The 13,436-nt window shown below is 39.6% G+C and overlaps 1 protein-coding gene across 2 annotated transcripts in view; it reads right to left on the reverse strand.

The window, feature by feature from the left end:
- Positions 1–1,616: 1,616 nt before the first annotated feature.
- Mtmr6 (myotubularin related protein 6) overlaps positions 1,617–13,436 on the reverse strand; it is a 37,187-nt gene continuing 25,367 nt past the window's right edge. For both annotated transcript variants that reach the window (XM_063232527.1, XM_003477247.5), the window contains 5 exons: positions 12,266–12,315; positions 11,667–11,867; positions 9,973–10,104; positions 9,238–9,364; positions 1,617–3,772 (listed from right to left, as the gene is read on the reverse strand). In XM_063232527.1, coding sequence (XP_063088597.1) covers positions 3,512–3,772; positions 9,238–9,364; positions 9,973–10,104; positions 11,667–11,867; positions 12,266–12,315 — 771 coding nt within the window. In that variant the 3' untranslated portion in view covers positions 1,617–3,511. The remainder of the gene's footprint in view (positions 3,773–9,237; positions 9,365–9,972; positions 10,105–11,666; positions 11,868–12,265; positions 12,316–13,436) is intronic.

Consider the following 13,436-nt stretch of genomic DNA (forward strand, 5'->3'; position numbering starts at 1 on the left):
TTCTTTTACTTCATGCATTTTAAAATAGGCAAAACAGTTCCAAATTCAAACTTACCTAAAAAGATACATGCAGAAGTCTTGCTTTTATTACATTCCTATTTCTTTCCACTACTCCTGTTTCTAGTTTACATTTCTACTTTCTGGAAATATATGTGCTTATGCATATGCATGCATAAACATATTTCCTTTTTCTTAAGTCTATACTGCTCTAAGGGTCTTTTTGCTTTTATTTCACAATGAAACTTGGAGATTACTAGAATGCACTCACTTGTTTATGGCTGCATTATACCCCATGGCATGGATTTTGTTAAAGTATTCAAATAATTCTGTTTTTACGATGACTATGTAAATACTCAAATGATCAAAAATGATCATTCATTTGTTCACCTATGGTTATCATCAGTGGCATTCTGCCAGTCCCATTTTATGGCAACTCCCCTCCTTGTTGGAATATATTAAAATACGTTACACATGCCACTCTCCTTAAACATCTCAGGGTGTGCAACAGGATATTTCACTTTCCTACAAATAACATGAGTGACACTATTTACTGAGAACTGCTTATTCTGATGGTTTTGGACCACAGTTAGCTGGCTCCAAGGCGGAAACCCCAAGAAGCCCATGGATGGTACACAAAGCTGTTCACGCATGGCAGCTGGGAAGCAGAAAGGGAACGTGAGGAGGAGAGTGAGTAAAGGGCTGGGGACAGAGCCACACCCCAGTGACCCCTCCTCCCACCCTGCCCACCTTCTCACAGCATCTTCAGCTCCAAGCTCACCAACTGACCAGCCCACGGACTAGCTCAATGCCCCAGCATTGCTCCCTTTCCCCAGATCTGCTCCCTTTCCAGAGCGCTACCTCTGAACACAGGAGCCTCCTAGGACATCAGTTTCCAGAGTATAATAATATACTAGACACTTGGGAGGCTGAGGCAGGAGATCACCAGTTCAAGGTCAGCCTCGGTAATTTAGCTAGCCCTTGCCTCAGAATAAAAATTTTAAAAGGCCTGGGGATGTAGCTCAGTAGCAGTGTAAGCACATGGCCTTGGGTTCAATCCCCAGGACTGCAGTAAATAAGTTAATTAAAAGCTGACTTTTGGCAAGAAAAACACTCATAGATGACTCGACACATCACATTCCTGTCTACTTGCCTGCCAAACACACAGCGGAAACCAACAGCCCCTCTTTTGAACTCAAGCTTGCCCTGCTGCCTCGGGCCTACTCCAGCAGGCCCCACTCTCCTCCTCATGGCAGCCAGCTATGCTCCAGAGTCGCTGCCCTCAGAGCTGGGCACCGCTGGCCCAGCCTTCCCACACGGGCACGGGCACGGGCACGGGCACCACGGAGCCCTGGCTGCAATGCAGGCTCCTGCAGCAGGGGCCGAAAGAACACCTCGCCCATTCCTAACACATTTGCTGAGTCTTTTAGCCGACTATGCCTACTTTAAATATTATTGGAGTTTTTAAACATATCTGTAAGAGGAACTATTTACCAATCTACTGGAAATGAAATGCTAAATACTTGTTCTGCTGCAATACTGTGATATCTAAACCCATTTCACTAGGTGAAAAAAAAAGGACAATTGGAACTTTTTTCCCCAAAGAAAAACATTCGAAGTAAAATAGGAACATTTAATTACCTTTAAATAATACATGAAATAACTTACATGCTATACATTGCCAAACACGATGAACATGAATTCCATTTTATCAGACAAACACAATCCACTTTTTGCTGACATACGCCCCACAGGTCACTCAGGATGTTGTCTGATTTCTCAGTCCACATGCAAGTACATAAATACATTTATGCGTCTAAAGTGGAAGATTATGATGATAAACCAAAGGCTGAATGTAGAAGAGTGACATGAACAATTGCAAATCTACAATCTGCTTAGAACCAAGGTACAAAGGCTTACCCTTGTGGCCACAGACATTACGTTCCCTTTCCCAGGGCTTTAAATAGGGAAACAGGACTGGCTAATCCCACACAATATTTTATGGTAGATTTTCCTTATTGTTTAAAAAAGACAGACTTCTCTTATTATATAAGGTATTACAGAAATGCACTGGAAAAATAAACAGGATCAGATAAACTCTCTTACAATAAAGCATTTTTCATTTGAAAAAGATGTGTATGTTCACATCTAGTATAAGAGACAGAGGTGTAATAAAGACACACAGGGATCCTAGGTGAACTTCCTAGTACCCTGGAATTGTACCTCGAGCCACCATGTTACTTACGCTTCCAATTTTAAAGTCATTTGGGTAACACTGCCAAATACAGTTGACATTTTGTTTTTTAAAGATATGTGCTAGCACACAAGAGTAAACAGTTAATATAACACAATGACCCAGCCTTCAAGATGCTTTCGTTAAACATTAACTAGGCTCTCCTTAGTTTTCCTGTATTTCTTCTATATTTAAGAGAAGAAATGTATGTTCCATATAGAAAGCACTGCTTTAAAATTCATGCAACCAAGCAAAACCTAAACTATCTACACATCCCTTTTTATTTCACCCAAAAGTTTTTGGGTGCAATGAAAGATAAATATTCTGGGAATAGCATTTCTTTAAGAGATAAGGCAGAGGGAAAAAATGAGTGCACTATTTATTCGTTGTTTCTACTTACAGTTTTAGTGTTTAGCTCTTTAAACTTACATAGTTGTTAAAGGCTTAAAACCAACCACAAAGAAAGAATCAATAGAATGCTATAATCCATATGTAAAACAGTCAAATGTGCTTATACATAGAACAATCTGATCTGTAATAATAAATCATCGCGTGTAGCACTAAACAAATCATAGTCAGAATGAAACCTTCAGCCACACTACTTCTGAGGTGGACAGCAGCCAGCTAAGCAGGAGCTACCCTGAGTCCTTCTGCGACCACCTGCACAGGAGCACTGGGGCATGCGACTCCTACAGCGCAGGGCGCGCAATGCTTCACCAACGGAACAAGGCTGGCCGAGGAGAAGCAAACAAAGCATTCTGTTCTATGATATAAAATTTAAGAGTAAAGATAAACAGTTTCTTTTAAGGCTCTCTTGGAAATATTTTTCATGGCACTTCAATATTCAACATCACTAAAAGGCAAAAATATGTGAATATTCATAGTTACTCAGTCACATAATTCAAAGTACATGCCATGTCAATTAAGGGATCATCTTGTCTGTCAAGGTTTGCTTTCTTGCTATTAAAGAAAGCTGTGTATGTTTGGCTGTAATTAACATAAGTCACATACAAATGTTAATTCACTAGTGTACAGTGCAAAGTGTTTTTGGAGTAAATTTACCAAATACCAGTCATTTCCTACAGAATTGATGTCATTTCTGTCCAGAAATGTAATTAACCCGACTTTTTTCTCTCACAAGAGTATTTATTACCCGCTTTTCAACTACTCACCTACTGTTAAACCCAAGGCTACCATTAGACAAGTTCTTTTTGGTCAATGGCACAAACCATCCTCACAATTACTTCTGCACAACAGTCCAGTCCGGAGAACACTCGGAGTCTAACAAGTCATCCTCGCTACGCCGCACTCCAAGCTGACCACTGCAGGCTCCGCTTTGGAAAACTCTTCCGCATAGTCGCTGTAGCGATTATCTGTAGGGTTGCTGCCCTCTATGGTTCGGAGCGTGTCATTCAGGGGTAGCAAAGTCTGCTCTTTAAGACACAGGGAGGCTTTGCGGGCAGGTGATTCTGGATGAACAGAATTCAACAATTCCTTGGTAAGACCGTCTTCTGTTTGCTTATTTTTGTGCTGTTTAATTTTCTAAAACAAATAAAAATTTGAAAAGACATTACTAGAGGTATTTCATGGTCAATACGTTAATGTTAGGTAGAAAAATAAAACATGCTTTGGGGATATACAAAAATTAAACCTCAAAAATTTAAGGAAATCTAGTGTACCTAAAGTAAAAATCCTGTTTACAATTTTTATGACAGAAAATACTTGGTTATTTTTTTTTATCATCAGAGCAATCCATCAGCCAGACTTGACTGCAAATGGCCACTAGGCCGTCACATTTAAAGAGGCTTTACATGACCTGTAGAAGAAATATGACAAGGGCATCTGAGATGAACACACACATCTTAGATGAGGGCGTACAAACTGCAAATAAATACATGAAATAATGTTCAGCATCACTGCTCATCACTGGAGAGACGCAAATTAAAACAACACTGAGATTCTACTGCACCCCAGAAAAAATGACTATCAAGAAATCACCCAGTAACAAATGCTGGAGGGGCTGTAGGGAAAAAAGAAATTTTTCTCTGCTGTTGGTGGGAGTGCAGATTGGTTCAACCACTGTGGAAATCGATGTGGATTCCTCACAAAACTAGGATAAGAAGTTCCCGCCATTCTCTTTCTGGGTATCTTCCCTAAAGAATTAAAAGCATCATACCACAGCAATACATGCACAGCTACGTTTACAGCGGCACAGTTTGTAATAGCCAAACCTTGGAAACAGCCCAGGTGCCCATCTACTGGTGAATGGATGAAAATGTGGTTTTTTTAATACAACTGAGTATTATTCTGCCATTAAAAAATGATATGCTTCAGCCATTTCTAGGAAAACGGATGCACCGTAAGACCATACTCTTAAGTGAAATAAATGGACACACATGTAAATACGACATTGTTTCTTGGGTGTGAGAAACCGAAAGTGTAACTAAGGACCATAATATATAACAGTACTGTCAAACAGGAAAAAAATATTTGGATGGGGAGAGGGACAAGGGAGACGGAAGGGGAGAGGAAAGAAGGGAAAAGTAAAAAAAAAAGGAAAATGTGGAAACAAAGCTTTTGGAAATGGAGGGGAAGGAAGGGTTGAAGAGAAAGAAAGGAATGGGGGAAAAACAAGCTATATCAGGTACAAGTACAAATTTTCTATGACTGTGATCATTATGTATATCTAAAATGTACCAATAAAATCTGACTGAAAAAAGTATGACAAATAAACATTTTATAAGGAAAAGAATAGTTCGAGACACCCTGAGATTATGACTGTAACATAATAATCCCATTTGTCTAGCTAGAGGTCTTAACTAGGGGAATGCAACAGGCTTTAGAAGGAAACAACCTCTTCTTCATACAACAGCATTTTAGAAGATTCGTCGGCAGAATGCCAAGCCTTAGAGACCCTCTGGCTGATCTCCAGATGATCCTCCGGACTGCTCCTACCTGGGCTTGCCTTTCTGTGACAAACCCTCCCACAAGTCACTCTGTCACTACTTCCCTACCTGCAAGATGACGGGCATCTGCCTGAGGAACAGATGAGACAAGTCTTACTGGGTTCAAACCCTTACTGGGTTCATCTTGCCGGGGTTTTTTAAAAACAGCTACACACTTACTGATCCTTTTTGGTTATGTATGACAGCAAAGAAAAAACTATAGCAAAGTCACAGGGTGGAGAGGGCTCTTAAGACACACACACACAAACATGTGACCTGAAAAATTCAAAACATCTACATAAAACATAGCATAATAAAGTAGAAAAGAAAAGAACAGGCTGACAAAGCTATGTGTACTATGCATATACCTGACAGAGAATTACAGAATGGTGTACATAGATTCCCACAAGTCAACAACAAAGAGGCAAGTGAGTCCACGGAAAATGGGCATAAGTGTGAGCAATCTAGTCACAGAAAAGAAAAACAAGGGGAGTCGAGCAAAAATGGCGGACAGATAACAGCTGGCTACAGAAGCTCCCTGAGATAGTCAACTTGGAATTCAACATAATACACTGTGGGGAGTCCCGAACAGAGGGAGATGAATTCTCTTGTCCCAAGAAGAAACTCAGGTGAGAAGAACCAATCAAACATACAGTCCCAGTGCTATTATTGGAACAGCTAAAGGTTCAGTATCCCGCTGCAGCAGGCGACTTGCTAGCCATCCAAGGTCCCAGCGCTTCAACTCACTGGAGGCTAACACTGAAGCCGGGGATCAGCCAGCCAAATGGAGAGCTGAGCTGGCGGGGAGCCTTCACTGACCTATGGTGAGTGACGAGAGTAGAGCCATTCCACAGAAAGGGAGGCTCCAGCAGAGGACATTCTGGGACTGGGCAGGACTGGCAAGTACAAGGGGCAGCAGTGACTTCAGTCGGTTGTTCTATTCCCTAACAGGATTGGTAGAGTGAGCTAGGCCTGGGTCATGCAACCTGGCTGAAACCCAATAGGTTATCTGAAATCAATTCCCTACGGGTGGCAGTGCACACTAATGCAGTGAAGGCATTTAGCAAGTTGACTGATCCGGAGGGGAGGCAGTGCACAGTAATACAGTGAAGGCCTCAACAGCTTGACTGATCTGGACAGGAGGGGCCAGCATACACTGCCCCTGTCTGCAACTCACTAGCACACTGCAGGGGTAAGGGTCACCTAGCCAGCGTGCTTCAGAATTGTAACCAACAAAGAAAGAAACTGGGGCCTCCTGGAAGAAACAAAAAAGATAGGAAGAGGAAGCAACAACAAAAAGTCCCCAGATCTCAATCCTGAGAACATTGACCCAGGACAGGTAAATACAAAGGAGAATGAGGACAGCAAACATGCAATATCAGACACAGCACCAGTGGACATAAAGACATATATTTGGGACCTCATAGATGAGTTCAAAGGGAAATATTTAGCCAAGTAAAGCAAGATATAAGAAGATTAATAAAACAGATGCTAAGTACCCCTCAAGAAGACACAGATGGAAAAAGGGAGGAACTCAAAGGAGAGAACCATTTGATGAAGAATAAAAGAAAATATAGAATATATCAAGCAGATTCAAAGAGATTACCAGGAAATTAAAAACTCTATGGAAAGATGGCAAAACTGCTTGAAAGAAACTAAGGATAGATTAGCCAAACTGGAAGACAGGTTTGCAATGTGGAATTATGAAAGGAAAAACTTTTAAAAATAACAAGGAAACAAGCAGTAACAATACAAAGGCTGGAAGATGACAAGAGGATCTATAACTTGAGAATAAAGAATGTGAAGGAAGAAGCAGGGGTACAAACAAACTACAAAGGCTATTCACAGAAATAATTAAGGAAAACTTCCCAAATGTAGGAAAAGGAAATGATATTCAGATGTATGAGGCATACAGGACTCCAGCCACCTACAACAAAAACAGAGCTACACCCAGGCATATAATAATCAAGATCCCAGAAATTCAATATAAGAACAGAATATTAAAAGCTGTGAGAGACAAGAAACAGATCACCTATAAAGGAAGGCCCATCAGAATAACAGCAGACTTCTCAACACAAACCATCAAGTCAAGAAGAGCCTGGAGCAAAATATTCCAAACTCTGAAAGAAAATAACCTCCAGCCCAGATTGATATACCCTGATAAACTGTCTCTAGAAATTAATGGAGAAACAGGATGCTTCCAAGACAAAGAGAAACTTGGGAAAATCACAACCACCAATCCAACTCTACAGAGAATACTGCAGGGCATTCTAGAGAGAGAGAAAAGTACTAGGATTCCAGGAATAGTGGCAGAGAGGCCTCAATGAATGGAGCAGAAAACAGAATGAAGATAAGCAGACAACTGATGGCAAAAAAAGAGCGTAACAGAAATGAGGCAGAGAAGGTTGGTTATAATCTCTAATATAGATGGCCTTGATACACTATATTAAAAAAAAAAAAAGAACCACACGTAGAGTAGATCAGGAGGTAAGGTGAACTGAGATGCTATTTTTAGGAAATATAATTAACATGAAAAGGAGTACATGGATTGAAAATCAAATATATGCTCTATGTGACAGAGAACCAGAGAGTAATAGGGGCAACTAGACCAGAATTTGTGGATAGGTTGGAAAGACAGGCTTTAATAGGTAAAGGAATACAACTGGAGATCAAGTCCAGGAGAGGGAAGGTTCAGAACCACTTAGGTAAATAGCAGGTTTCCCCGCCCCATTTAAAACCAAGGGTCTTGGTGAGACCCAAAAATGCACAGTGTACGCTGGGGAAGTGAAAGGGGAGGGAGAATCTTAAAAAAGATGGCAGAGGATATTGTTAATAGTGTATCAGGATTTAAAACCCACATTACTCATACCACTCTGCTTAGATAGATTTTATTCTGCCCCATTAGTCTACTTGCATTAGATTTGAGGGCACAGACAGCTATCCCAAAAACATAAGGATATAGCACGGTAATCATCTTTAATTTCCTATTAACTTAGTCTGGAGCCCTGTATGACTTATACTGTTTTATCATGACTGCTCTTAGTTAAATCTGGTTTGTTTGATTGCTGTTCGGTTTCAACAGATTTTATTCAAAATTGGTATGATTGACAGTATCAAGTCTGAGAATATAGGCAACTACCCTGAAGATGACAAGACTCTACAATACACATTCTGGTGTGATAACTACCTGTTTTTGAAGTTTTATACTATATACAACATTGTGTTTTTACTAATACTGTTATGTACTGATATATTCAATTATACCATGTCTGATGATATAGCCAATTCTATTGAAGATAACAAGAGACAACACAGGAACTACGGTAGAACTCCTTGTACAAGGGTCTTATATGTCTTTTTTGTTTCATGTGTTTATAGGAATTTGTTTTGTTTTGTTTCTCCCTCTACTATAGAAAGGATAGAAATACATGTTAAGATTCATGCATGTGTACAATCTATAAACAGTTTATGAGAACTGATCTTATAACACATGATGAAATGAACAGATATGTTGAAGAAAAAGAGACACTAAAGTACCCAGTGCTTTCTTGGAGGGTCATAATGTGAAACCCAGCAATAGTATTATTCTTTGTTCAGAGTGATATTAGCCTGCTTGGGTTTATTCAATCTCAACATAATTGAAGATATGGATAACTGCATGTATGTTTAAGTGTATAGGATTGATAACCATATTTCTAAGTTTTTGATGGATAGTTGAACAGAGCTGGTTGCAGTCTCACTGTTTGAATCCCCACTTTATATGCTCCACTTTAGTATCTTGAATAAATATTTGTAAGAAGACAGTCTGTAAGCATCAACTAGTGATTTCTCCCTGTTTTATTTTTTTCTTTGAAAGAATGTATTATTTCTACCTGTTTTCTGTTTTGTTTAGTCTTTCTTTAAATAAAATTTATTTAAAAAAAAGGAAAACTAACAAACATGAAAACCCATTCAACTTCATTATCAAAGGAATGCAAAGCTGAAAGCAACTTAAATACACAAAATTAAACTGATCTGATATCCCAACTATACTGCAATAGTTACTGCGATCAGGATACTTACAGATTCCAGGTCCTTAATGTCTTCCTCTAACTGTTTATTTTGCTCATTCATATGCATGATTATATTGAATACTGACTGCCGAGGGTGCAATGTTCGATCAAACTGGTGGTACATGTTTCTCCAAAACCTTTATGACAGAAGAAAAGCTTTCACCACAACACAGACGGAAGCAATCAGCACTAGTGTTTTACAGTACAGTGGGTAAGTGAAGTTTATAAAAACCGTTTCTGTATTTTACTAATCACTAGAGAAGCTCAAAGGCTTCAAACACGAGATGGAAACATTCATTATTGATTTGATAGCACACACTGTATGTAAGTACTGAAATACCACATTATAGCTCATAAGTACATAAAAGTACGTGTTAGTACATTCTTTTTAAATTGGAAGACTAATACTGCCTCATTTTATCATTATACACATGTATTGAATTCTCACGCTGTATCCCATAAATATGTTCAATTAAAGCAAGAAGGGTATAACAGTCCTAGCGACTGAACAACTCCCACCCCGCACTGGGCTACATCCTTACCCTTATCTGCTTTTTAAATTCTGAGACAGTATTTCACTAAATTACCAAACTGTCCAGCTGGGCTTGAATTTGCAACCCTCCTGCCTCATCTTCCAACAGTGCTAGTATTACACAGGTATCCATTACCACTGTCAGCTCAGAATTAACTTTTCAATTGTGCTTGAGAAAGGTAAGATATTAACTTCTTAACGATACCAACTTACTTAAAATTGAAAGATACCGTATTTGGCTCCAAAACTGTAAACCTTTCAGCTTTGGGACTGTAGAGAGGATTCAAGTACTTCTTTTGATCATCCAACAGAAATGACCACAGGGAGTAAGTCTTCTCCTTCAACCTTAGAGCAATGAGAAACACACACAAATCTCTGAGGGAGACATAAAGTGTTACTGCCAACCCTAATTGTTATCAATCAGGCAATTGTTTCCAAAGTAGATCAGGTTTTAGTCTTTCTTCATTCACTGTCTAACCTCTTGTCACATAATAAAGCCATGTGTCTTGAATGAAACACAAGTATGACATTTTTCCTATAACTGTACATTTAAGGCATTTTTCTCATTCCATATGATTTCAAAAACTTGGCTCTCTCACCTATTTAAAATCTCCACTTATATAAATGTAGAGCCTCAGACAAATGTCGCTCTGCTAGGCCTTAATCTGTTCACCTCATATCTGCACTGTGGTGACAAATATCATAGGCAGGGCCACAACTACATATGAAAATTTCAAGGGAAATGGGCAAACATGAAGACATTATGCCAGTTACATTGCAAATCTAAGGCCTGGTGGGAAAGCGCAGAGTGGTGGTGGAGGTATATTCCACATGAACAACAGACACTGGGAGCTAGGGGAAAGTGAACAATCTCCTTTTCCCATGACTCCACAGAAGTGTGCTCTTAGAGAAAGACTGCTAGGAAACACCCACTCCATTTTTAAGGACTTCTCCCATCTTTAGGACACTTCCCTAAAATGGCTCCAAGAAACTCCAAGCAAAGCTGCCTGCACTAAACCATGATACACCACTGCGAATGACGCAGCGCAAAGCTGACGGCTTGGCATTTAGCTGTGTTCACCTCTGCCACGCTCTACTCAGTTCTGCTTCCTTTACTTCCCTCAGAACTCTCCCGGTGCTCTCAGTCCTGCACTGCCAGGAGTAAATGTATGGCTGTCTGCAAACTGCTGCAAGAGGTCGGTACTCTATACACCCTTTGGATGATCAAGACCCTTAAACTGCTGTCTACTGCTACTGTAAGAAGCTAAATTCAGAAGCCAAACTTAACAATGTGCACAGGATCTTTCAGTCTTACCCCAGAAATCTGCTGCATCAAAATTTAGCTAAAAACCCCTACCCCTTGAGACAGGTTATAACAGTACAGGTGAATCAGGGTCTCACATACCGCCCCACTGCAGCCAGTGTATGCACACTTATTTCCCCCAACAACTGTCTGTTAAGGAAAAGGAGAAGAGCTACAATGCTCCACCTCACCCCAAAACAAACTGACAGTTTTAAACCTTTACCACACTTTAAAAATAGTGATCAGTTCTAGGAAACAAAATAATACATAGCTTTCTCTGTCTGAAAATTAAATCTGAAAGCTATTAACCCTGAAAAGGAGCACAGAAAGTGTCCAGTTTGCTGGCAATGCTTGTCCGGGACGCAGGTTACACAGGTGTTAGTAAGATTTAATGAGCTGCGTACTTAGGCTACAAGCATTTTCTTCAAGATACATGTAAAATGTGTTCTTAATATTCACCTGAGGGGTAGGGTATGATTCAGAAATACAGATGGTAAGATCGAAAACCAGCTCAGTTCTACTTTCTATTGTCAAGACATCCTATTACATCAACCCTGATTTATGGCTGCAAGAAGGAGAACCCACTCTCATCAAATCATCTTACTTAAGTTCTTCTCTTTCCTTCTCACAGTTTCCAAGGAAGTTTCCAAATTGGCATGAATGAACATGTTCGTGGATCTGAAGAAGAAACGCTTCACTGAATTCAAAGGCTTGTGGAAACTGCTCCATTAAATGCCACACACATTCCAAGAACTGGGTAAATACTGGTGAGACTTCTTTTGGGTCACCATCCAAATGGCCACACCTAACCACCCAGAAAACACCAGTTTTTAAAAATGCTCTAAAAGAACTCCATTGTGTAGGCAATAATAAACTTAAACATACATACAAAAAATAATATTAATTACATTTGCATTTAAAAAAACAGCATTTCTTTATTGTAGTCATGTATAGCTATGCATTTTGCAAATTTAATTTTAAAAGATCTGTTGCCTTCTAAATATTACAATAGAGAAAAAAGGTAATAATTAGCCTCAAAAACTAACGAAGGTATTAGAACTGAAAGAAATGACAGAATCTTAAATCTCATATATAATACAGCACAAAATCATAGCACACACACCTGAGTCACATGAGTTCAGAGAACAGAAAAATTGGGCACTCTAATCTTATTAAAGTCATAAATGTATAACTGACACTCACCTCTCTGAAAACTTATGTCCAAATGAGATCCAATCTTTTTCTATTAAAACCTTAATGAAAAAAAGTAAAACCCACTTTTCAACATTTTATTAGACTGGATTCAATTCTATTAGCTTAAAAATAGTATTTATACACTTGATTTCTTTTACCAAGCAGAATACCACTCCCAAAATAAACTGCAGGCAAAGGATAGCCAAAACCTGGGATTAGAGGTGAGGCTTAAAGAGAGTGACAATACATAAAAATAGAAGTCTCACGACAAAGTATGTCAGTTATACCACACTGAAAGGGAAATGTGTGTGTGACAAAGCAGGACTGCACTTCCATATCTGTTTGCACACATGTGACACACAAAATGCTAAGAAAATGCAAGCCAAAATGCTAACAATAATTCACTTAGAAGACTGAACATTTTAAATCTTTTGGCTTATATGTACCATGCTCATGTAGAGCTTTTTTGGGGAAAAAAATCAATGACAGAAACACCAATGACAACGAGTCTATACTGAAATCCAAATGTTGATATTCATCTCGATTATCTTTGTCTCTGTCACAGGTTCTCTACTTACCAACTCCAGTGAAATAACAAATTTGTAATGTTTTCAAGTCTAAGCAAAATGTATCTACTAGTATTTAATATACCTTTAATTTCATTAAATGAGCACACTGTTTTCCTGGTGCCGAGATGATCAGCCTGACCTCTGATTTTGGGTTAAATCTCTCTGAGGTGAGCAAAGTGCCATAAGCCCCGACAGTGAGTGTGCAGCTTCTGGGTACACCCAGAGGCTGCAAGCCTGGCTTCACTACTTCTGCCCTGTGTGACCTCAGGAAAGTGATCTTCAGGCTGCAGCTGCACACTTGGTTCTGGGTCCTCCCCATTCTTCTACACACCAATGTCTAAATCCTAACTTGCATCTTTCTCAAGAAAACTGTGTCTCTGCTCAGGTCAGTGCAGAGCAGGAAGGCAGTGTCTTCTATCCAGGAGACGAATTTAGGAACCTGGAAATCCTCCCGGAGGAGACCCTCTCCTCTAGGCCACACCTACTGTGACCAATTCTCACTCTCCTAATTGTTATTAGCATGTGCATGGGAGTTGCCACAATGCATAACACATCTGAATTCTTGCCCTCTCTCCTCTCCCCATTGCTCCGTCCCTTTCCTTTCTGCAGAT

Source organism: Cavia porcellus, unplaced genomic scaffold, assembly GCF_034190915.1.
Source record: "Cavia porcellus strain 051 isolate PalLab524CR breed Dunkin Hartley unplaced genomic scaffold, mCavPor4.1 scaffold_21, whole genome shotgun sequence".
NCBI lineage: Eukaryota > Metazoa > Chordata > Mammalia > Rodentia > Caviidae > Cavia > Cavia porcellus.